Source organism: Fusarium odoratissimum (genome assembly GCF_000260195.1).
Source record: "Fusarium odoratissimum NRRL 54006 unplaced genomic scaffold supercont1.23, whole genome shotgun sequence".
NCBI lineage: Eukaryota > Fungi > Ascomycota > Sordariomycetes > Hypocreales > Nectriaceae > Fusarium > Fusarium odoratissimum.
In genome coordinates, this window is record NW_022158708.1 from 451,733 (window position 1) to 475,903 (window position 24,171).

A 24,171-nucleotide genomic window follows, 5' to 3' on the forward strand; every position below is an offset into this window, starting at 1 on the left:
CTGAACTTGTAGATCTGCCGCTGTTTGTTCGTAATCGAGCAATTATACGTCAGCCTTCTGCCTCGTCGCGAGACAATCTGGTAGTGAATCCCATTCCTCTCTATAGACAGCGGACCCTTGAAGGCATTTCTCACGACACGCCCCAGTCCCTGGAAGGAATTCAGATCCTCATTTCAGACATCCCACGCGTTAACCACCCATGCTCAAACTTCTTCCTCGTCAGCAATGCCTGAGACATGGCTTTAGCTAGCGAGGATTGGGTTCGTCCCAACTTCTGAGCAATAGAATGCCGCCTATTGCAAATGATAAGCTTGTTCTGGTGCATGGTGAACCCATGAGATACGGACGGTTTTTCATGGTCTGAAGCACCAGGCTCGAAATACCTGTGCCATTTGAGAATTTCTGCCAATCCGAGACCTGACAATTCAAACTATCTGATATCAATTGCATTTCCAATCGTGGTCTGCAGCCTACTACCTAGTGGAGATAATATCTCCTTACGTTATACGGTGCTTACAGACAGCCATGCATGGTTGATGAGCGTTATGAAATCCCAGGTTGACACCATAGCTTCTTTATGAAAGTCGTTACGTACTGAGCCGTCTTTTCCTCGTTCCCAAAGCCTAGGATCGATGGTTGACGCTCCCAAATATTCCTATCTAGCCTTCGCGTGGGGGTTACCATCAGGTCCCTTGGACAGACTCCGCAACAGTTGAGCAATCCGTAACCTCCAAATATTCGCTTTGTCGTCTTTTTCTCAATATCCGCCGTTGTCGACTGAAATCCAGATATAAGGGCGATTGGAGTGGAATTAGGCTTTCATTTTATCTCCTCGGGCCTCACCGCCGATGCCGCCTGTCATGTCTCAACATTAGACGGCGTCGGCTTCCGTTCACATGATGGCGATGACGCCAGAGAGCGATTTGGGCTCGGCGCGTATCCGCTCCGTCGGTCCCAAAGGCGTGTCACGCCAGGAGCTTTTTATTCTTAGCGCAGCATCCTTCCATGGAAGCTTCTCCAGCACGTTATCCAAAATACAGTTTTCCACCAACAAACAGGGACAATCGCCAATCCACCTTGGTTCATCTGTCTTGTCAGCCTCGCCATGGCGTCATCCCTTCCCGCTGCTAAGCAGCAGCTGAGAAGTCTCATGAAGCAGAAGCTGTCCAAGATCACCCAGGACTCCATCACCACTCAGAGTATGACAACCAACCAATCACCCATTACCATGTCATGTGCCTATTCGTAGAACAATTCCCCTAACACCAGTCATACAGGTCGTTGTATTTTTGAGACCTTGAAAGAGTTTCAGCCTTACAAGGATGCTCGGCGCATCAGCATCTATCTGGCCATGCCGACGGCTGAGGTCCAGACAGATGCTATTGTGCGCCATGCCTTATCTGCTGGCAAGCAGGTCTTTGTTCCTTACTTACACAAGTCGCCTTTTCAAACACCGGATACTCCAGCTCGGGTAATGGACATGGTTCACCTAAAAGACGTCCAGGACTATGAGAGCCTCAAGTTGGATAAGTGGGGGATTCCCAGCGTGGACCCAACTACTGTCGATGCGAGAAAACGTATACTGGGTGGTTCAGACATTCAAAGTTCCGAGCCTGCAATTCTAGACTTCATGGTTGTGCCTGGAGTCGCATTCGACTTTGACCAGTCAGGGTCGATTCGACGCCTTGGCCACGGCAAGGGCTTTTATGATTTCTTTATCAACAGATACATGGCCAAACTCGAAACAAAGGACATAGCGCACGAGAACCCGCTACATTTGTATGGCTTGGCTTTGACAGAACAGATAGTGCCTGCGACATCGGAGCTTCAGATTCCCACGGACACTCACGACCGTAGACTCAATGGCCTTATTCTTGGAAATGGCGAGATCAAGGCCGGTGTACATGAAGCTTCTACTTCGCGATACCCACGACAAGATCTATAACATTAGAATCGAAGGACCTGGAATAAGATTGGGGCCACGTGATATTCCCAGGTGTAGGTACAATAGATTCAGCTCTGTTGTTCAGATAGTTGACAAACTATCCTCAGCACAAACACGAAGCTCTGTTATCAGGTATCATGAATCAAATGTTTGAGTTTCGTATACATTAAATGTTATTAATAATACCAGAGATGCAGATATCTTTCGTCCATGTGTCATGTGAGTCAAGCTTAGATGTCGGTTAATATCCGGGCGGTTGCCCCGCCATGACCATGACGAGCAACCTAAGAATCGTAAATACTTCTAGTTGGCACTTATCCTGACCTTTAACAAACTTTAGCCAGGTCATTGAATCACCTACTCTCTTGAATTTCAGGACTTGTTTGCCTTCTGGGCTTCGTACTTTACTTCCATTCTTCCCTTCCTTCTCGACCGGTTCTCTCGACTTATACTCTCGCCAAAGTTTTCCCTCGCGATCCATAGGAGCCTCATCGATCCCAACTGCTGCCCCCCTTTGCATGCGCCACTACTTACGAGGGTCGATCGTGCGCATCATAGCCATATACCCCGATACTCAGTTTTGATATCCTCTGCTCGCCCTTCAAGACGAAATGGCTTCGAACGGAGCCCAGGAGGCTTTTGCGCCGCCTGATGTGCTGGCTGCTGTTATGACTATGAGGAGCGGGGAGCAAGAGGCCAAGAAGCATGCCCACGAGTACCTGGAGAGGTTTCAGAAATCAGTGCGTCGCTGGAAGCTCTTCGTTATACGGCTAGGTAGCTAACGTTGGATATGTATAGAAGGATTCATGGGCAACTATAATGGGCATTCTGCAGTCTGATGCCGAGCCAGAGGCAACCCTCTTTGCAGCCATTACCCTGCGTGGAAAGGTTTGAAGCTTGTGACATACACCTCGGCCTCATTGTTAACTTCTCCCTTCTAGATCACATACGACCTCTCTACCCAAGTTCCTGCGAGCGAACTGCCCGCCCTTCGAAACCAAATCCTCTTACTTCTAAAGCACTTCGCCCCGGGACCCAAGCCTATCCGTGTCCAGCTCTGTGTGTGTCTGGCCATTCTCGCGATTCAAATGAAGGACTGGAACGATGTTCTGCCTTCTGTCGTTCAGTCGCTTAGTGACAGCCCAGAGAGCCACGCCTGCATTCTGGATTTTCTGAGGGTTCTCCCTGAAGAAGTTACCGAGGGTCGAAAGATCACCTTGTCTGTACGTGGATCGCGCAACCATAGATCGGGAATTCGCTTCTTTCGAGATTGTCAAATCCGGTCGACCTCAACACCAGTTCAAGTCTAATTGTTTGGAATTAGGAAGAAGATCTTGCGATGCGAACGCAGGCTCTCTTGGCCGATAATGCGGACCAGGTCGTCCAACTCCTTATCAACTATTCTCAGTCCTCACGTAAGTTGCGCGACCTTCTACCACTGCCAAGATCCTGACATCTATCGCAGCCGCAGCCGCTCAGAGCCCTCAGTTGATGGAGTGTATTACTTCCTGGCTCCGAGAGGTCCCAGTAGGCAATGTTGTCAAGTCGCCTCTAATGGATATTGTTTTCAACGGCACAACTAGCGATGGTTGCAGCCAGGAGGCTTCCGAGTGTCTTTGCACCATGCTTCGAGAGACCAGCGACGTGGACGAGAGTCAGGAGATCATCGAGCTACTATTTCCACGAATCATCTCCTTGAAGCCCCAAGTGGCGAAGGCAGCTGAGGAGGATGACACAGAGACACTCAAGTCTTTGACCAAGGTGTTTGCAACTGCTGCTGAGAGTTGGGTCGTTGGAATCGCCCGCCAACCTACACACTTCCGACCACTGGTTGACGCTGTACTGGAATGCGCCTTGAGAGACAAGGAGCGCGATGTTATTGAGCATACCTTTAACTTTTGGTACGAGCTCAAGCTCTACCTTGTGTTGGAGATTTATATCCAAGGTCGGCTTGAGCTAGTTGACGTCTACTCCAAGTTGGTGGACATTCTCTTAAAGCACCTCGAATACCCTAAGCCGGACTCGGGTAACGAAACTGATCTATTCGACGGAGATCGCGAGCAGGAGGAGAAATTCAGAGAGTTTCGACACCAGATGGGCGATACACTAAAGGATTGCTGTGAGGTGATGGGCGTTACGGACTGTCTCACCAAGGTTCTCCAAGCAATTCAGCTGTGGATGTCAAAGTATGCCAACCAAGTGAACGACAACTCGGTACCTCACTGGCAGGAGCTGGAGGCGCCTTTATTTGCCATGCGCGCTCTTGGTCGCATGGTGGACAAGGATGAGAGCATTGTGCTTCGCCAGCTCATGCCTCTCCTTGTACAGATGCCGAGCCACGAGAAGCTCCGTTTCGCAACTATCATGGTACTCGGCCGCTATACCGAATGGACGGCTGCCCATCCGGAATATCTCGAGCCTCAATTCAACTACATCGTCACATCATTCCAGTCAGATTCCAGGGAGATCATCCGCGCCGCCGCCTTGGCTATCAAGTTCTTCTGTACAGATTGCAAACACCTCCTGAGTGGTCAAGTGCTACAGCTTCAGACCTTTTATGATGAAGTTCTGGATAAGCTCCCTGACTTGAGTAAGGAAGAGATTACAGAAGGCGTTGCTAATGTTGTGGCTTGCCAGCCCACGGAGGAGATCTACCGATTGCTCAAGCTATACTGCGACCCATTGATTCAGCGTTTGATGGCCAAAGCCAATAATGCTACAGACGAGGAGGGCAAATTGGCGCTCGCTGGTAAGCAAGCCTGAATTCATTTCATCATGCAAGACTAACGTCTGTTTAGATCACCTACAGCTCATCACCATCTTTGTTCAATACGTCGTGCCCCCTGTGAGCCCTGGTCAGGAGAACCCTGCTGTCAAGTACTGGCAGGAGGTTTTCCCCATCCTTTCCACCGTACTGGACAACTTTTTGAACTTCACACCCATCTGCGAGCGCGTCTGCAGGTGCTGGCGCAATATGGTCATTGCCCACCGCACAGCCATGACCCCTTTGCTCCCGGAAATGGCAAACAAGCTTGCTGGCGGCTTCAACAACTCAAGGGAAGGATGCTTCTTGTGGGTCACTTCAGCAATCCTGCGCGAGTTCTCTGAAGCACGAGAGCACGTTGACCAAGCCACCACGGAGAACATTTACACATTTTTTGAAGCTCAGACAACAACCTTCCTCCGAGTCATGACGGAACTACAACCCAAGGAACTCCCTGATGTTATTGATGACTTCTTCCGCCTTCTGATCGATGCCCTTCTCTACTACCCCCAGAAGCTCATTCCATCTCATCTTCTGAGGTCTGTCTTTGAGGCGTCCATCTACGCTCTGACTCTAGAGCAGCGCGACCCTCTGTCCTCAACCTTGCATTTCCTCCGTGATCTCTTGTCATACGGTGGCGATAACCCTGCTAGTAGCGATAGGCTACCAGAGGCAACGGCTGCTGAGGTCAAGGCCATTGTCAAGAATCTGCTACTTACTCTTGGCGAGGGTCTGGTCAAGCAGGTCATGGCGGGCATGATGATCACTTTCCCCCGCGACTGTTTCGCTGATGGCAGTGGTGTTCTGCTGGCTTTGTTTGAGCTGGTTCCTCTCCAGACTCACCAGTGGGTATCCCATACAATACAGCTACTACCAGAGGGCACTGTTTCCCCTGCCGAGGCCAACAGATTCCTCATCAAGATCAAGGAGAGGCTTGAGTCGGGAGACCCCAGCGCTATGAAGAATGTGCGTGCGATTCTGCAAGATTTCACCAACACTTACAGACGACGAAATGTGGCACCCCGCGACGGACTCGGTCAGCTCGAGGCCACGCGCTTTCAATTCTCCGGTTAGGCGAAGTTATGGATTTAATAAGAGGATAGTGGAGGTTCGGTGTTAAGTGCAAATGGGCAGACGGGCTTGGTGCTCTCTCGCTTCTTGACACGATATCTAGCTGGTATTAGAAGGACAAGATGGACTGTTGAGGAATTTGAAGTGAGGATCATTAGATATGTATGTATACTGGGGTTAATCGAGGATAATTGAGCGTTTCTTTGACGGGAAAACGGGATGGACTCTTTGGAAGGCATAGCGAAAAGCATTAACGATTAGGACACCTGTGGAAGGCTAGTCGCCTAGAGCACAGCGGCAGGATGTGAAGAGTATGTGTAGATACAAAAGCAAGAATTTCGTATTATATCCTTTTGGTAGAGTGGCGTTTCTTAATTGAAGCTATTTCCCGGCTTCTAGGTCTATGAGATACGCCCACACTCAGACCAAGAGGGAGCCAGACTCACTATTTTGCTGACCCCGGTGATAAAGGGGCTGTATTGAAAAAGCACTGGCCCGTTCGATCGGTGAATAGAGATATCAACAAAGAATCAGATTCGGCCCAGGGGGTCCATCTGATACGTTTGCACATCACAATGATCAAGTCTCAGCAAACCCGTCAAGACAAAAAGAGGCTCACGGACAAGGGCTATTGGTTATACATGGCATTAGAATTATTCTTATGGATGTCCTATCTACGAACTCTGCCTAATTCTTCTCAAGTTCTTTGTGCATCAGTCGAGAATGAATGAACACTCGATGACACTAGACGAATAATGGAACCAGGAGATCTAAATCGGGTATCAAAGAACCATAGAGTGTGCCCTGGGTAGCCAAGGGAGATTCTTGAACAAAGAGGCTTCACGTTGGTTGATATGTGTGGAACAAAGGATCCAAGACTTGGGCGAAGGAACATTGAGTTGATAAGAACAAGAACACCAGCTCAAGTCTTGAGCAATACATGTTCATTCTTTACATTCAAGATCAAACCTTGTCGAAAGGACTCTTATTGTTTCTATTATTGGTGTTGTTGTATAGTCCGTCTTCAACACACTGACTCTCAGAGCACACTTTGGTTTTAAGTTACCTGCTATCAACTACTTACAAACAAAGTCCATAAGTTCAGGATACCGTATTATTCATCGAGAGGTGAACAGAAACGATTTCTTTCTCGAGACTATAACAACATGTCGGAATACTACAACCCCGGTATACCTCCGGAGGATGAGAACCAGAATCAAACTGGATATCAGGGTCAAAATCCAGGCCAATATCAGGATCAAAATAACGGGATACAGAGAAATCAGTGGGATCCAAGTTTGAGCTATCCAGGTTCCATCGAGCCCGGTCGGGTTGGCTTCGCACCGAACGCTGGCCCGGCCACTTGGGGACAGCAACCTCAACTACATCGGATGCCCCAAGAGCACGAGATGGAGCAAATACACCCCAGGAATCAGTGGCATGCAATGAAACAGACGAACCAGAGAAACCAGAGAAATCAAATGCAAAATATGTACCAGATACCTCCACATATTGCAAACCCGGCTCCAGCTCCAGCTCCAGCTTCGTGGTATGGATACAACAATCTTCTCCATGGAATGGATCTAGCCAATATGTCTGCTATTGAACTCTTAAACCGATTTCCTATTTTTTTCGGTCAGCCTAACCCTGCTTGGAGTAATACTGGCAATGATTCTGATGCATGTGTTGGATCTGTGTCTGTTCAAAATCAACAACATGGAGGTCAACCCATTGCAGTTTATCCCAATGGGGGTCATTCCAACGGGGGCTACCCTATTCACGGTCATGCCATTCCTCCTCCTCCTCCATCTCAGCCATCGCCTGCTGCCCCATCTACAGGTGGACGCAGAAAGAGAGGTCGGGCAGCTTCTCCAAATACTACGGCGCCCGCTCCGAAAAGGACGAGAAATCTCGCGCCAAACGCATCTGGCACCGAGGGAGATAACGCCAACAGTTCTAGAATCCCTGATCCAACTCCAAACACAACGTCAACTCCATCAAGACAGCCCCAGAGAACCAGGAAACGGAAAGCAGATATCGATGAGGAGGACGACGATGACGAAGATGATCTTCCCTCGGATCCCAGGCCGCCAAAGAAGCCCAGGAGGCGACCGGGTGCCACCAAGAAGGACAAGGTCGATGACGCCGAGGCAGGCAATTCTCGCAGGAATCGCAAGAAAGAAGACAATGAACTGGTCGATCCAGGGACGATTTGCAACTTCTGTGCTACCCACCCTGCGGCCTACGCCGCCAACCCGGTCTGTGACTGGGAACAGGTTCCCAACAGGAACGGCCCCGAGATATACAATATAGAATGCAGCAACTGTGCCAACTATCGCTCTCGAAACAAGGACCACACAGAGCTCGCCAAAACAGACGACCATATGTGTCGTGTTCGAGGCCCCACAACGCCTTTGATCAACTTCGAGTACAAAAGATACGGCGATCGCGATCCTCGAACATATGTGAAGAAGACTTGCAACCATTGTACCAGAAAGGGTTGGGAAGAGACGTGCGATGTCGATACGATACTAGGCTATTATTGCCTCAATTGTCGAAAACTGGGGAGCTGCGAGGTTGACAAGTCTGTGTTGCCCATGAGACGGCCAAACAAGCTCACACGTCGACCGTGGTACCGACATCCCTGCGATCGCTGTCTCTTGCGTCACAAGACGTTCGGTGAGATGAAGGGAGACGAGTGCTGTAGCTGGATCACCAACAGGTCAGAGTGGGAGGACAACCGAGCCTGTAGACAATGTCAACGGGACGGGGCGAAATGTTTGGACCTTGGAACTCCCATGGCCTCCTTTTCTCAAACTACCTGGCCATCGAGCTGGAAGATACGCACCGAGTTCGAGAAGGGAGGGAAATGGCATGAATATGCGAAAGTGGCAACGGACACAGCTTGGAGAAAGCCGTGTCAGGCGTGCCAGACAGCTGGGAAAGGCACTGACTGTCTGGTCATGTGGATCCAGCCAGACCACGCGTGTGAGCGCTGTACGCAGTTTGGTATTGACTGTTGGGTCCCAGAAGGTGATGATTTTCGACCGTATCCAATCTTCGATTTGAGCAGGGTTGGTTTCGGACAATTCACCCCGTTCAAGGTCTGCAAGCAATGTGCAGAGGCTGGGAGAAACTGTGACCGACAAAGACCATGTGATAGTTGCAGACATCACAAAGCGAAATGCGATCCAATGAGTTACGACAAACCTGGATGTATTGATCGCGCCAAGGTAGCCGGCAAGGGAAACAAAAGATCCTATAGTCCTGGTCATTTGTACTACCTGGCCTTGGGATATGGTCCTGACGGTGTCGACGATATAAAGGATGGTCGACAGGTTGAACATTGGATTGGTCCTGCTGCTCCTGTGTACGGCCTGACCAACATCAAGGATCGTCCACGGCATTATCGATACATAGCCGACGTTCATCGACATCATCGCCCGCCAGGCGACGCTATCCCCCCTGTTACGACACCCGCCGTGTTACTAGAGGACACAACTGCCGAACAGTTGCGCGGGATCATTACTGAGCTTTGGTCAAATAGCCAACCTCCAAAGAACGATCTCCAAGCGTACCAGAAAGTTTGGAAGCTCCTGCGCGACAATCAGAATCTTCAGATGTCGCAGGCCGGTGTGGAAATCAACTTGCCAGGTCCGACAAGAAGCGTGCGCAGCTTTCAGGGAGGTCCTGTGCTCATTGACATTGAGAGGATTCATAACCGTATGCTTCCAAGTGTTTATGGATATCCGAATGCCACACAATCACAGGGGACACCACAAATACTGCCAAACCCGCCATACCTACCGCCAGTACAATACAGAGACCATCATCAACAAAATGCATCGGCACCGCAAACACAGCTATATCCACATCCAGCGGCACAGCAACCAAATGCCCATACACAGCAGCCACAGCCAATTCGACCATCTCAAGGTCCAGCAGCAGGCTGGCAAGAGTATGGAGGCTTTGATCAACAGCAACCGGATACTCATACGCAGCAGCCACAGCCAATTCGGCCATCTCAAGACCCAGCAGACCAGCATATACATAGTAGACCCGACAAAGAGGTGTATGGCCAGTCGCAGCAAGGACAACAAATGTCCCCAAACCAAGTTCCGCCATACCAACAAGATTGCGGAAACTTGGTTCAACAGCGATTAGATACCCATTCACAGCACAAGGGCCAACCTCGAGATCCAGCAGATCAGCGAGAAAACGAAGAAGTTGCGTATGATCGATACGTGGCTAACACCCTGCTGCGAGCACTACAATCGCCGCCAGACCAAGGTATAGCAGATGGGCAAGAAACCGAAGACGTTGGACCCGGTCAACATCGGCTCTCTGCTGATGACAGTGCCATCCTGGCTCTGCCCGGGGCTCATGATGTTGAAAATGGCCAACAAGAGCCACTCACTGGTCCACAGCCTCAAGATCAACCTCAAGATGGAATTGACAAATTCAAAGAGATGTCCTATACAGATCTTTTGAATTATAAACGCTCCCGGGTGAATCGTGGGGAGCGCTGGCACAATCCTCAAACCTCTAGAGGCGGCAAAAAGCCATTCCAAGAGAGAATGGCTCGCGGAAACCGGGTGCCCAAGAACGCAAACAATCAAGATGCTTTCAATCCTTTCCTCGGTTTCACATTCGGTCCGGACCAGAAACCTCGGTTTAAGGAAAAGCCAACGAGCTCACGCTGGAAGGTCTTCAATCATCTCGAGGGTATTGACATGGACGGATGGCATGAGTCAAAGTCTGAAGAGACTAAAGAAGAGTCTCGGCCGCGCCTCTTTTCCATTGTCAATGGTCAAACAAACCAACCAGCACCTTTACGTGATGTTCTTGGTGACGTGCCTTACGAGGAGAAGGGTGAGAGGACGTGGTGTTATTGCGCTGAGCCAGGAGAGTGCGGAAGGGGTAAATGTGGCTCTTGGGACACTGGTGAGCAAGGTCAGGCTACTTGCCAGAGTTCTGCCCATCGCAACACAGCACCAGGATACTTCCCAGTATGCAATGATTGTACCCGAGGCAACGTGAAGTACTTGTTCCAGCATGAGCACAATCCCATAACTGAAGGTGAACTGCTCAGCATGCGTGCTTATCTCTGCAATGATTGTGCTGGTCAGATGAGCAGCGGTGCTCCGAACGCGGCCCAGAATCAAGCTGTCGGTGCCAGGCGGGTATATGGCATTGCAGCTGATGCAGAGCATTACCAAAACATGCAGAAACCCGTCAATGACCCCTCGCAAGCCGCCAAGTTCATCAGCAATACCGAGGCTCTGACAGGCTGTTCGTGTGCCAACAGAATGCTAGGAACATCACTTTGCCAGTTCCATAGATTGTACTATGCCGAAGAGGTTATGAAACACTCGGCATTGATGCAAGAATGGCGGCTGTCGCGCTTCAAGAAGGCAGTGTGTCCCAGTTGTCTTGCGCAAAAGCCTAGTGAGCAGGTCAATGTTTCAGCGAACGTCGATGGTTTTGTAACAGGCGCGCCGACGGCATGGACTTGTCTTGTTTGCAATGACTGGGTTGTGAATGAACAGAACGACGGGAACAACCAGCCAAAGGCGATTGACAAGCCGCTGTGGAATCTAAATATCGGGCGCGAACTTCTCGATCCGCGTCGAGAGATAACCCCAGGCAGGGTTCTTGGGGAAGAGGTGTCTGTCTAGATAATGGATGGCTGAAAACACTGGTTCATGTGAATTTAAGGTGGGAGGATTCCGGAGTTTGGCGTTTCTGAGACATAGAACCTAGGTTTGTAATTGACTCATCAGTTTTCATACGTAACAAGATGTCGACGCAGATAGGCTGAGACTGACCTAACATAGTGAACCAGGGACTTATTCACCCTGTCATGCACAAGAAACTCAAAGGACGCACCGAGGAATCTCGGATCTGAAGCATTCCGGATTGTTTTATTAGAAAGCCATGTGGCTGACAACACAGTTGAACGGAATGTTCTGCATCAAGGGACAAAGACGAAAGTGTTTGAACCGTAAGAAAAGGGATGTGTACTTGTATTGTCTGACTGAACCATTGCTGCTGGAGAGAAGGAGACCTCGAGATTGACAAATAGAAAAAGAGAAGCAAAAAATTACATGTATGAAATAAGGATATAGAGAATCTGAAGCCGTACTTTGAAAAGTTCATCCTCCCCGGCAACACAAAACAAAAAAGGAAATGGTCGGGTGAATTTTATCTCTCGCGAGGTCCTGAGGAAGGGATGAGTAGCATTGCATTTAATTGCATCTGGCATACGCAATGTCAGCAGCAGACTCCCTCCCCTGTCTTTCTCTCTCTTCCAGTATGAAGACGATTCTTTTCTTTGTTTATCCACAACGTCCAAGATAGCGAGCCACTCCAGAGAAACGCCGATCCATGTTCCATGTCGTATGGATCGTGGGTCATTAAGCATGAACCATCGGCATTGCTCACAAAGACATTTTCTTTGTCATAAGCACACCGGGTCCCTAAATCCCATGTCGCTGGGTACCTCCGTAGGCTGCGTCCAAATCAAGTGTGAATATGAACCCAGATCCTGACTCCCGTCCGATGCAATCAACTTTTTCATCTCCGTGCTCTTCCTAAAGCCTATTGGTTATATTGCATCCTCACATCGTGTCGCGTGCAGTTGACAGAAACCGGACATATCGGGTATATCCTGCCGATCGCATCCCGCCTCGTCTCGAGATGTGCGCCCTTTCGCCTTTAGATATTATTCCCTTTACATCAGTACACACTTGGCACAACATCCAGCTTCTTGCTCGCCGTTGTCCATATCCATGGGCTTTGGGGGACCGTTCGCGCCTGAAGTACCGCCGCTGCCAGTTGAGTAGCCTTGCATCTCACGGTTATATCTTCGGATCTCTCGTACGATATCGTAGAAGGCCTTGTCGACGTTGATTCGGGACTTGGCGGATGTTTCGATAAACTTGCAACCGAACGACCTTGCAAGTGCCTCTCCCTCTGTCTCCATTGTCAGTGATTCATGTTAAAGCTAACTCGCAGTCTAACGTACCCTGTCGTGAAACGTCTCGGTCGCCTTCCAGATCGCACTTGTTGCCAACAACGACCATGGGGAAGTAGTCCTTATCCTTGACTCGCAGAATCTGTTGCTGGAAGGTGGTGATTTCCTCAAAACTTTGTCGCGAAGTAATCGAATAGACTAGCAGAAATCCCTCTCCGGTTCGCATGTACTGCTCGCGCATGGCGCTATACTCCTCTTGGCCGGCTGTGTCGAGGACATCGAGCAGTGCGACCTCCTCATCAATGACACACTGCTTTCGGTACGAGTCTATAGTTGACGGTGGGTTAATACTGCTCCTGACGCGACGTGATGGTCACGCAGATGGAATTTAGTCACCAACCTTCGATCGTGGGGTCATACTCGTCGACGAAATGGCTCTGGATCAACTGAATAGTCAAGCAGGATTTGCCGACACCACCGCCGCCTACAACAACGAGCTTGTACTCTCGCAGGAACTAATGAACGGTCAGCAACACGATCGATCATGTGTGGCGAGATGATGCAGTGTTATGTCGAGAAATTCGATGACAGGTGCTGTTGCTCTCAGGCAGTGTGGTTTCGCGCTTTACCTTTGTGTTCGCAGCCATTATGATTAGAGTTCAAGATGCGCTCCCTGATAATGATATCTCTTGACCGGGACTTGTCGTCGTGAATGAAGATCCGGACGTCGCGAGAATTGGATTTGTTGAGAGGCGAACAACCAAGGACAGGACGAGATGATCGAGGTGAAAGGCGCTGTTTGCGGTCGACACGAGATGATGCAAGGAACAAAGGGAGATGGGGAATAGGACGAAATGAACTGAACTGAATTGCACTGAATGGTTTGCCGCTGGGGCGAGCGGATTCTAGCTTTGAATGTGTGGAGAGAGGAGAGAGACGATTCGAATGGGCCAAATGGGTTCGAAAAAAAGGTCAAAGCAGAAAGAGTCGAGGGTAGACTGAAAGTGACCAGGAGAGAGAAGGGGAACAAGGCCTGAAAGGGGAAAGGGTCGAAAGGCCAGGGTAGGGAAGCATCCTGGAAGGGGAGCAAGGGACTGGGAAGGGAAGGGGAAGGGGGCGGAAGGGGGGCGTCGATGGATTGGGAGGAATGGATGGGGCAGTTGAGGGTACTGGATACTCTTTGATTGTTTGCATTTGGCATCGAATCAGTGACAATTTGAAACCCAATAAAGTATCCAAGACTTTCAGCCATTTTCTCGCGCTTGCTAGGTGTTTGCGCTTGCTCTTCTTTTTTTTCTATTTCTTTTTTTTTTTTTTTTTTTTTTTTTTTTTTTTTTTTTTTTTTTTTTTTTTGATTTGTAGAGAGGCAAGTATCCGATACACAACGACAAACAGAGACTTCAGAATCAATCTCCAAGCCCAGAGACTTGGAGATGAAGAAAGGAACAGACGGGAACAGGTTTCTCATGGCCAGGCTGGCCTTGTCCCAATTGACAACTGAGTACCACTCCTGCTCATAAAGCGCTCAGTGCGCACCCAGAATACCGACACCAACACTAACACCACAGCACCATCGCCATCACCTGCCCCACGGCTTTCCAGGTGGTCAATGTCTCTGGGCGCTCCCGAGCGCTGAGATAGATAACTAGAATGAATGGAGGGAGGGATCACTGGAGGCTACCCGTTCCCGTCCTGTCAGTGGATATGTATCTAGACCTTTGGAGGGGAACACCCGATGGCCGGATTGGTGGCTAGGCTAGGGTCGATAAAGCCCAGCCTCTAGAGTGTGCGTAGTGGAGTGACGATATTCAGATAGAGGTACATCCAATCCATAGCCATTGTTAGAGGCGGCAAGCTTGTGGTTGTGTTTGGCTGCTGGTTAGTAATAAAGCATCGGGATATGTTCTACGGAATCTAGAAATGCCCGTTTATGGCATAGGAGAAAATATTCACTGTCAACTAGTGAAGGGAATCACAGGATGAACCTATCATTTGCTCTCTTGCAGCCCTACCACAACGCCCAGGGGCGCCCCGGACCATGCCACTTGATTGAAGCCTCTATTCCAAAGGGAATTACGCAAAGAGAAGCATTAACAGTGTCACAACAAGAGTGGCTGCAAAACCAACCGCCCGGGGAGCGGGATTTAGCTACTGTATGTAGTGGCTAGTTCTGGTTCAACAGAATGAACAAAGCTGGACCGGCCCTTGTCTTGCTCTTGTTATTTGCCAACTTTAACGCGGCGGCAGGCAAAGTTTCGTAATGAGGCAAGAAAAAAAAGCTTTGTAGTAATAAAGAGAAGAATTTTTCCTTGCCATTCGGGCGCCTCCGTATCTTTATCGACTAATGATGGTGAGAGACATTGGGTTGGACTGATCATGCCTGCAGCAGCGATTCAACGTTGAATTTTTGGCCCCAGCGGGCTGCCAGTAACCGATTTTCAGCGACCTTCCAGCAGCTCTTCCACTGGACAGGCAAACGAGGTTGGTAATGGATGGTTAGGGGCGTGCGTGTGAAGCCCGACTTAACGAGTCGGGTGTGGGCCAAGACATGGGGACCCTTGCTTGTGCTTGTGCTTGGCTTTGCAGTTGCTGTTGAGCAGTAAAAGCACCAGCTGTCGCTGGTTAACAATTGGCCTTGTTGCTCCCTGTTGCTGGCCTCCTCCACGCAGTTCTGCAAGGGCAGCGGCTGGCTGCGTCTGCTCTACCAATCGTAAGCACACCGTAACGTGCTATGCAGTTGATTGTGCATTGTCCTGCACGTTTCGCTGCAGCAATTCCTCACCGTATCCGCGTGCTTGTGTTCCCACAGCAGATGCATATACTATAATTGATGAAGCGATGGCCTCCAATACCACAAACGAAGTGTCCGTATCCGTTCCTTATATCAAGATCACACTCCTCCCACCGTGCAGGCTGCAGACCGATGAGGGGTGGCAGCAGAAGTGGGTGGAATAGGGGCAATGGATTAAAGTCCCTGAATGTAATAATTTGCTTACCAGGCCAAGGGTCTCTCTCTGTTCTGGAGCCGTCTCTTCACCTGGGCTTGATTCATCACAACACCGAGCTACCGGTCACTGACCAGCGAGGGTGCAGATCCTTAACGGCTACCCAGGGCACGCCTCATCCTTGGTTGTGATATGTCAAGTCTAAAAGTTATTCCGCGCTTCTTTTTAAGCTACGATTTATAGAACAAATTAGCCGTTCTTCTTACCCCATCGTCTTACTCGCTAAGGCAGGAGAATGGACGGCGGAACACCCCCGAGATACACCGGCGCCGTAACCCCGGCCTTTTCGGTCGAGCCATGTAAATGAGGCCGACCATCCATACACATTATGTACCGTTGATAATTGCGATGGGTGTCTTCTTCATCTTTTGTTCCTTGAAGTAACCTAGACATTATTCCACAACCTCTAAGCCATATCAGACGAAACATACTTATATCGATTTACAATCTAGTCGAATAATAGAGCCCGGCTTCAGAATAACAACCATCCTTGGAATATACTGGATAAAGATGTTATTTCCGTAGCATTAAACATGTCGCATGATCCTGCATGGTCCTTTTCGATTCTAATTGCTCATTTCAACTCTACTACTTGTTATTGATGGCTGTTGTTTGTGGGTTCTTGTCTTTTATAGTGTATACATCTAATGTGCCTATGTTCATCAAGTTCAGGAGTACACGAGGTGATCCTGTGGCTTTCTTTATTTGGAGAAACTTTCGTTTGAGCCATACGCATCGCGATATGAAACATATCCTTTCAGGATAGGCCTCATACTTCATTCAATACGGCCAGGGCGCCGTTCTCACACATTGACTGAATGGCTAGTCCTGTTCGTCACCAGCATCTTTCATTTGGTCATACAAGCCTTTGCAGGTCCCTCTTGTAACAGAGTCTGCATTCTTATTGCACGGGTGTAGATGTTTGAGACTGAGTAACCACTTTCACCATTTCGCGCCCAGATATCAAGTCATCACTCGAATTGGCCGTCTACACGGTCGCTGTCACACCAATTACGTCCAATCCCATGCCCAAGCGCTAGCACCTTCAAAGAATAAGCCGTGCCTTGTCATGATTCAACCAGCAACAAGTTTCTTTACAGAAGGAAGCAACCCTTTTTCACATCAACGCACCAATGATGACATTGGCGTGAGTCCATTATCCATACTACATAGTCTGATAGTCATTCTCTCGTGTCTCGATCTAATGCAGATCAACGTTCCTCACCCCTTACTCACTTTCCAGGTCCCCCGTCCCATCGGTGAGCCCCTGGACCTGGGGAATGAATGGGGTGACAAGTTAACAAGCTCCGATGCTCTTGATCTCAAGTCGGTTAGTTCAGAGTCCAAGCCCAGGGTCATGGTATCTAATGTGCAGGGCGGTAGGAGTGGTGCTCGACTTCATTGTCTTTCGCTAAAATCTGCTGTGATGACGATGTACGATGTTTTGTCTGGTGGAACTCACACTATACGCAGTACGTACACTATCATGATAACTCATATATCGTTGGTCTCAGGTTGAAGATGCGCCGGTATTATTGAACGATTAAAAAAACCAAAGACATTGACTCCTGTAACGTTTAGTCTGAATTCAGCAATCAAACCATGAGCTGACCCTATTCACAGCTTTACTCCCTAGCCTGCACCTAAATCGTGGAAATGTCTTAGTGCCTGCAGGACAAACGTTTCACTACGCTCATAGTTTTTGTTCTTTTCATCCTCCAATGTATAACCACTCGACGTTGTAGCGACCAGCCGCTTTCGCCAGATGAACCACAACACCCTTCCAGCACGCTGCACTACTAGCGTTGGCGCGTTTGAGGCTGTTGAAGATGTGACGGTGTGTCAACAGGATCAATGCCGGGTGGGGGTTGATCGATGCGTGGCGTGGCTAGGTCGATAACCCAATCTGATCACTATGATATAGATCCTAGATAACTGCCCCTCTCAAGACATTACATAAGGGTTCTGTTAAGTGATGTGAGGAACTAGATTTGATGCAGCGATAGCTTCAGCCGAGTTTATCAAGCCGAGCGCTCTTATCACTCCGAAGATCATCCCGGGCTAAGAAATTTTCACTAATACAGCCTGTGATGACTGGGGTTTACGTCGAGTAAGATGTGACGGGAACAGATCAAGACAAAGCATTAGGCATGAGGCCTGGAGCAATTGCTAAGGAAATTCTGTATGTCGGTGTCTGGTCACTTGAGTCTGGGTGGGGGTTGGTTCCCGACCTCAGTTAGAAGTTTCAATAATCCGTTCATAAAACGTGATGAATCTACAAAACCAATCACAGACTCGACTAATAACACATGATAGAAAGAAAACTATGCTCTGCCAGCAACCTACTTAATGAGCCAGGAGCTGAAGGCCAAGCTCGCATGTTAGGATAGGGCTTCGGTCAAGCAAACGGGTTAGGATAATGGTTAGACGAACAAAGCTCTCAAACGAGCCCTTTGCCGAAACTTTGACGAACTGTTCAGTGTCAGTCTGAAGCCCACGCGTCGGTTAACTGACTATGGTTCGCGAGTTTTAACAGCGGGCATGCCTGGCAACCGATTCCGACTATGCCTGTAGGGTCCGCTACGGCTCTTCCCTAGGGCCACAATATGTCATTGTAAGTAGTATTCTTCGCCCTAGAAGAACCAGGAGTAGCAACAGCGTACCTGAGAAAGAAAGGTGAAGCATCGTCCTCCAGAGAATGATCGGAATTGAGCTATGGCCGTAACCACGTCGCACATCGCACTCCAGTATTCAACCGTAGTCTCCCACAATCCCCGTAACGGCTTCCCATAGGAATCTAATAGGAAGGGCGAACCAACTCGCCAGACCCTGTCATTTCTGATACCTACCTATATTGCGAGCACCGATTGGCGCTGAACCCTCAGGGGTAGACACGTTTACTCTCTTCGTAAAGCGAGCGACTGCTGTATGCTACCATTCTCAAAAGACTGGCAGCGTTTGGAAAGATGCTCCGAATTTCTCACATGAATTTCAGTCTTTTCTACGAGCAGAAAAGCTTGCGAGACTTTGCAGGGGGCAAAATATCCCTTTGTAGCATGGAAGCGCGACGTTGAAGAGGAGGATGCTTGACGATAGAAAGAAGTAGCTGTGATATTGCGGCTCAATGGGACTTCTATGTGGGGTAAGCATGTGGGGCTTCTGTCAGAGCTGCAGCAGGCACGTGATCCTGTAGTTTAAGGAGAGCTTGAGGTTACAAGGAAGTTTATCAACATCTTCAAAAACTCATAAAACAACGGCACAAGTCTATCTACCCTCAACTCTTCGTGATCAATTCTACTGGCATGCTGTCAATCATTAATTCAAAGTATCTTCGCTTGTGTCATTTGATTTTCCGCTTCTTCACCCTTTCGGCCGAATGCAACCACACGCAATATAAATGCAATCAAGTTGAATGTGAATGATCTCCAACAACTTCTATAGTCAGCTTCTAGAACGAAATGACGTCTTTTGCATTTGTGTTTGCGCCCGTCTCCACCAGTTCCAGGTTGTGATCCACTTCAATGTGTCTCCAGGACTCGTCCTAGCAACAGCCCCTTTTCGGCAGATTACACTCTGGCTTAGTTCTATGCCAAGCGCACATCACGACATCTTTTAATCTCCCCCTCAGGTGTCGTGGGTTTGTTCAAGGTCTAACCTCTGATCTCGGCGCCGATCATGTCACGAGCCTTGCTATCGCCGCTACGATGTGCCTAAGACAATTTATCGACTCCACCTCCACCATCCTCGTTGTTCATACCCCTGGTCTTCATCACACCCCAGGTTCCTTATAGGAAAGAGCCTCGAGTCAGCTTCCGAATACAGCGTGCCATCCATCACATAAGCACGAGTCCCTCTCTAGCCTTCCACGCGGATGCGTCTCATCGATGTCGATGTTCACGCGTTGATCTGCAACACAACAAACCACTGACCCCTCTTGTTACTTAAAATCGTATGATAACATGACTTTGGCAAGTCAAGTTGTTCAACGCCGATACTACGTTACGGCCCCTCAGGGCGTCGGAGATGAGACTCAACTCTGCTCCATTGTCTTATCTCGGTTGCCAACCCTAAAGTCAGTATGATACAACAAAGATTCAACACCTTTGCTTTGTACCAGGATGCACGACATGTGTTGGCCGCAAGTGCTGAATCCACAGGCGATTCAAAATTTGTCAAGTACCTATACAGGTAATTGTGCAGCAAAATCGATGCACAGGTACCAGAATTCATATACGTTAGATCGCTCTGAGATACCTGCTGGTCAAAAATGCAACCTGTGCAGCTCGTCTGAATAAAGAGCGCCATGATCGACGAGACGATCAGGTTTCGACCGTTGAATCACCGAAAGTTTCAAGTCCGTGCGCCGGTATCAGATTGCAACTCCGAACATTCTATAACACTTGTCTACATATATTCAAGGATATTCACGAAACATGCAATCTAGCCAATGGCAACTCTTTACAGAGTTCCAACGGATGTTACTGTGATCAGCGCAACTACAACCCGCCACCATACGTTGTGGACTTCCAAATATCCAAGGATCCCAGCTATCAAGGTATATCAAGGCTTCTCAACAACTTGCTCCGCGGTGTCCTTGTCCGCGTCTTCGGTCGCCTGCTTCTTAATCTGCTTCGGGTCTTCTTCTCCGTCACTCTCAGCATCAACTCGCAGACCCTGGATGCCAGCTTGGACTTCATCAACGAGACTCTCAAGATAGTCCAAATCCCTATATCTGTGTCAGCATATTTATCACTTCAGCATTTGGTAATGTTCCCTGCTAACCGTCCAACAAGTGTGACCGTGTTGTTTTTCTTGCCCCAGCGAGGATAACTTCCGACCTTGACACCCTTGGGCCCAACTTTGGCAGCCAAGGTTGTGAGATAATCGGCAACACCACTCTCGGGAAGAGGCGTAGAGAACAGCACTCTATGCGTACCCTTTCCCTCAGGGTCGCTGAGACGTGGGAGAATGTGAGGTTTCAGCCCCTCAAGAAGTCTCTGAACTGTTCCCGGTCAGCAGATAGTAAGCGGCGCTCGGGAATTGACATACAAAGTCTAGGGATACCCGGCAAGATATGGATGTTTCCGTTCACGACTGATACGGGAACCCAAAGATCATCATGAGGGAAGAGAGCTTGCTTCTTAAGGTCCCGAGATTCATCAATTGGCAACTCAGCCATGCGAAGTTTTGCCCTTCTTGCTGGCGAGTCGGCATCCCAATCAAACTTGGGTTGATTGGGATGAACCTTTGACATCAGTTTCATCTTGTCAAAAGTTTCTTGGTGTAGTTTGAGAGGCAGGTTAAAGGCCTTGGCGATCGATTGGTAGGTAATGTCGTCGTGTCTAAGATATTAGTATGTGTAGAAATGACGGTAGTGAATCCTCACGTAGGCCCGATCCCACCACTGATTCATATTAGCTATTCAATCTCCACGTAGTGTTGCCGAAGGACTTACCTAGTAACAACAAAGTCATAACGGTCACTCATTCTCTGAACAGCCTCAACAATTTCGCCTTCATCGTCCTCAATCACCTCGATGCGCTTAAGGTTCTATATCTATTCAGCATCCGCGCATGCATAGCTACCCGTGGTCAGACCTACAATTCCGAGGTTAAAGCACCATTTGGCGAAATAGGCAGAGTTGGTCTATCTCGATTAATACAATATCTAGCCCATACTTCAATTACTCACATCAACTGTCTACGTTGATGGTGTCAGTTACCCCCATTCGGTTACACAGACAGTAAGATGTGTTCAAAGAACTATACCTTTCCGCCCAGAACTTCGTCACCGATGATCAAACAGGCGGCTGTAGAAATGGTGCGCGAGTTGCGCTCATCTGCCGATATAGGAGCCATGATTCTTCCTAGGGCGAATCGTCTGGTGTTGCCAACAACGGGAGCTGAAAGATGCCGGGTTACCTGGGAGATGCGTGAGAACATGGATGGCCAAGGGCAGATGTAATAAGAGAGCTTGAGGATCAGGTGATAGGCAGATAGCAGGGTAAATATGCAAGTTCTCCCTTTATTGATCCAATGCTGTCTCGATTTCAAAAGCCTGTAGATGACGTTAACTCGCTACGCTAGACAATGGCGGGACAATGTGGGGTCAAGTCAACAGCTACCTACCCTTTGGCGGGGCATTGGGCTACACCAACTTCACTCGTCTGATAACTGCTAAACAGAGTTGAGGTATCAGACACAGCTTTAAAACAGCTACAAAGGGGGCTTTACCTATTAGCAAAGTCAAACAAAGCTTCACAATGGTACATCCACTCACACGACCTCCTCCCCATCCCCGGTTCGCCCGCTGACATCCTGCTTTTAGGCGTCGGAATCGCGACTGTATACCTTCTCTGGAGAGTCAAAGGACCACCTCCGCAAGTTTAGACTTACTACTTCTCGGGCTAAGGATCCCCAAGCTGTTATTTGTATGTACGTCTCTTTGTGATAAGACTTGAAAGTCATAGGTCTCCTTTCTCTTGCTAACCGTCCCTCCTGTAGACCTGATCGATAAGAACACTTACGAAATCCGACAAGACGAAGACAAGACCGTTTATACTTCCCTCGAAGAAATTGGCGATGACCTCCCCGATCATGCGCCTCGATTCATCCTCCTGAGCTACCCTCTCACCATGGTATGTCTGATCGAACAACTGTCAGGAATGCTTGACACTTGACATGATGTTAATATGAGCATAGGGCGATGGGCGCTTGTCTGTGCCATACGTACTTATCTTCTACCTCCCCGTTACCTGCAACGCCGAGATCAGGATGCTCTACGCCGGCGCCAAGGAGCTGATGCGCAACACGGCCGAGGTCGGACGAATTATTGATATCGAGTCAGCGGAAGATTTGGAAGAAATCCCCGACAAGCTCAAGTCAGAGTAATCAAGAATCACACAAAAGAAAGGCAACGTGTCGTGGCAGCGAAATCCATATATCATGATCTACATAAAAACGTAACTTCGAGATAACTGCCTACTCATCCGGCAGCACATCCTGGGTGTTTAATCCCAACTGCATCGCAACATTCTTGACAACTCCTTGAAACGCGATGCAGGCGGGGCTATCTGGGAATGAGTCGAAGTAACTCTCTCCGTAATCACATGCCATCCTGATCCTAGGGTCCAAGGGCACTGATCCCAAGAAGGGAATGCCCATCTCTTCAGCCAGTGCACGTCCTCCTCCTGTGCTTGCCTTAAAGATCTGACTTTCGGTTGAACACTTGGGGCAAACGAAGCCGCTCATGTTCTCTGCAAGACCTAACACCCTGATGCCGGCTTTGCGGCAGAAGTCGATCTCTTTTCTTACATCCAGGAGTGAGACCTCCTGCGGTGTGGTGACCATGACAGCGCCATCGATCCCACTCTCCTTCAGGAATGAGTTTACACTGAGATGCTCATCGCTTGTGCCTGGTGGTGTGTCGACAAGTAAAAAGTCAAGGTCACCCCATTCCACATCCTTGAGAAATTGCTTGATCAGACCGTTCTTCTTGGGACCCCGCCAAATGACAGCGTCATCCCGGTTGGGCAGTAGAAACTGAATACTCATGACAGAGAGGTTGTCCATGACCCAGATAGGTGACCAACCTGTACCGCTGACATGCACAGTCTCGCCCTCCACGCCCATCATCTTGGGAATACTGGGTCCACAGATATCAGTGTCCATGATACCCACGGTGCTGTCTGGATTTGTCGCGAAGGCGTGTGCCAACAGGGATGTAAATGTACTCTTTCCGACGCCGCCCTTTCCGCTTAGTACTAGGATTTTGTGCTTGACATTCTCCAGGCGCGCCGAGATGATAGGGATATCAGGATCTGGTCCTTTGGGCGCTGATGCGCAGATGGCCTGGTTTGGACACCCGGCGCATGCGTCCGCTTTACCAGCTTGCTCTGAATCGGGGCCAACACAGTTCTGAGGCTCTGGGGCAACTAGTTGTGGCTTCTGCTTGATCGGATTGGCGAGGACATCGTCTACAGCCTCCGAGGCCTCAAGAGAGGGTGCCATTGTCTTTTTGTGAAGTGACGTGAAGCGAGGGAAAGTGAGTCGGAGGTGGCAACGTGAGCTCGAAGCTTAATAATGTACCAAACCTGCAATTTTAGGGTTGTCTTGAATAGCGAGGAACAGAGTAGCAAGAAAGAAAAAGAAGTGAGGGTAAATTCTTCCCGATTGGGATCTGGTATCTTTCTGGATTAATTTCTGAGAGAGTCCAAAGAATGTTGACGCGGTTAAGATAATCGATGTGGTTGTTCCTAGGGTAAGTGCTAAGCGTCTATGTTGATTGGTTGCTTAGCAAGCGTGCGGCGATGTGAAGTATCGCCGCGGAATCACAAATGCCAATGAGTCAAGACACATTGAAGGGATAAAGATCCATAGATATATTGATATATTAACATTAGCTCTGCAAA

At 49.0% G+C, this 24,171-nt stretch overlaps 8 protein-coding genes across 14 annotated transcripts; 4 read left to right on the forward strand and 4 right to left on the reverse strand.

Annotated features, from left to right (window-relative positions):
• Positions 1–330: 330 nt before the first annotated feature.
• On the forward strand, positions 331–2,145 carry FOIG_11887 (5-formyltetrahydrofolate cyclo-ligase). The gene is made up of 2 exons (XM_031212540.1): positions 331–1,199; positions 1,278–2,145. Exons 1-2 carry the CDS (start codon positions 1,106–1,108, stop codon positions 1,943–1,945), a joined length of 762 nt encoding a protein of 253 aa, XP_031057934.1. The 5' UTR covers positions 331–1,105; the 3' UTR covers positions 1,946–2,145.
• A 45-nt stretch (positions 2,146–2,190) lies between these two features.
• FOIG_11888 (uncharacterized protein) lies at positions 2,191–6,375 on the forward strand. Of its 4 annotated transcripts, none has more exons than XM_031212541.1 (6): positions 2,246–2,685; positions 2,744–2,833; positions 2,887–3,168; positions 3,270–3,360; positions 3,411–4,694; positions 4,744–6,375. In XM_031212541.1, exons 1-6 carry the CDS (start codon positions 2,557–2,559, stop codon positions 5,781–5,783), a joined length of 2,916 nt encoding a protein of 971 aa, XP_031057935.1. In that variant the 5' UTR covers positions 2,246–2,556; the 3' UTR covers positions 5,784–6,375. The 4 variants fall into 4 exon arrangements, with proteins under 4 accessions (XP_031057937.1, XP_031057935.1, XP_031057936.1 ...); XM_031212542.1 differs by having other exon boundaries at positions 2,270–2,685; positions 2,747–2,833; positions 4,744–6,244; XM_031212543.1 differs by having other exon boundaries at positions 2,191–2,685; positions 2,887–3,360.
• A 571-nt stretch (positions 6,376–6,946) lies between these two features.
• Positions 6,947–11,458, forward strand: FOIG_11889 (uncharacterized protein; the record flags this gene model as incomplete). Its single annotated transcript, XM_031212545.1, has 1 exon — positions 6,947–11,458. The coding sequence occupies one exon, from the start codon at positions 6,947–6,949 to the stop codon at positions 11,456–11,458; it is 4,512 nt and encodes a 1,503-aa protein (XP_031057939.1).
• On the reverse strand, positions 9,771–13,805 carry FOIG_11890 (Ras-like protein). 2 transcript variants are annotated; one of them, XM_031212547.1, is made up of 5 exons: positions 13,386–13,805; positions 13,157–13,271; positions 12,808–13,083; positions 11,609–12,755; positions 9,771–11,539 (listed from the first exon to the last, which is right to left on the reverse strand). In XM_031212547.1, exons 1-4 carry the CDS (start codon positions 13,401–13,403, stop codon positions 12,514–12,516), a joined length of 651 nt encoding a protein of 216 aa, XP_031057941.1. In that variant the 5' UTR covers positions 13,404–13,805; the 3' UTR covers positions 9,771–11,539; positions 11,609–12,513. The 2 variants fall into 2 exon arrangements, with proteins under 2 accessions (XP_031057941.1, XP_031057940.1); XM_031212546.1 differs by having other exon boundaries at positions 9,771–12,755.
• Positions 13,806–15,130: 1,325 nt separating this feature from the next.
• On the reverse strand, positions 15,131–18,597 carry FOIG_11891 (uncharacterized protein; the record flags this gene model as incomplete). Its single annotated transcript, XM_031212548.1, has 5 exons — positions 15,131–15,457; positions 15,753–15,793; positions 16,998–17,034; positions 18,195–18,233; positions 18,577–18,597. The coding sequence occupies 5 exons, from the start codon at positions 18,595–18,597 to the stop codon at positions 15,131–15,133; spliced, it is 465 nt and encodes a 154-aa protein (XP_031057942.1).
• Positions 18,598–19,769: 1,172 nt separating this feature from the next.
• Positions 19,770–21,962, reverse strand: FOIG_11892 (uncharacterized protein). Of its 2 annotated transcripts, XM_031212549.1 has the most exons (9): positions 21,890–21,962; positions 21,530–21,818; positions 21,453–21,461; positions 21,363–21,407; positions 21,217–21,311; positions 21,148–21,165; positions 20,811–21,103; positions 20,544–20,763; positions 19,770–20,487 (listed from the first exon to the last, which is right to left on the reverse strand). In XM_031212549.1, the coding sequence occupies exons 2-9, from the start codon at positions 21,701–21,703 to the stop codon at positions 20,322–20,324; spliced, it is 1,020 nt and encodes a 339-aa protein (XP_031057943.1). In that variant the 5' UTR covers positions 21,704–21,818; positions 21,890–21,962; the 3' UTR covers positions 19,770–20,321. The 2 variants fall into 2 exon arrangements, with proteins under 2 accessions (XP_031057943.1, XP_031057944.1); XM_031212550.1 differs by having other exon boundaries at positions 21,363–21,818.
• FOIG_11893 (uncharacterized protein) lies at positions 21,806–24,019 on the forward strand. 2 transcript variants are annotated; one of them, XM_031212552.1, is made up of 5 exons: positions 21,806–22,026; positions 22,089–22,191; positions 22,265–22,398; positions 22,463–23,323; positions 23,374–23,989. In XM_031212552.1, exons 1-4 carry the CDS (start codon positions 22,024–22,026, stop codon positions 22,649–22,651), a joined length of 429 nt encoding a protein of 142 aa, XP_031057946.1. In that variant the 5' UTR covers positions 21,806–22,023; the 3' UTR covers positions 22,652–23,323; positions 23,374–23,989. The 2 variants fall into 2 exon arrangements, with proteins under 2 accessions (XP_031057946.1, XP_031057945.1); XM_031212551.1 differs by having other exon boundaries at positions 22,463–24,019.
• FOIG_11894 (ATP-binding protein) lies at positions 22,673–24,128 on the reverse strand. Its single transcript, XM_031212553.1, has one exon. The coding sequence runs from the start codon at positions 23,768–23,770 to the stop codon at positions 22,742–22,744; it is 1,029 nt and encodes a 342-aa protein (XP_031057947.1). The 5' UTR covers positions 23,771–24,128; the 3' UTR covers positions 22,673–22,741.
• Between the last annotated feature and the right edge of the window lie 43 nt (positions 24,129–24,171).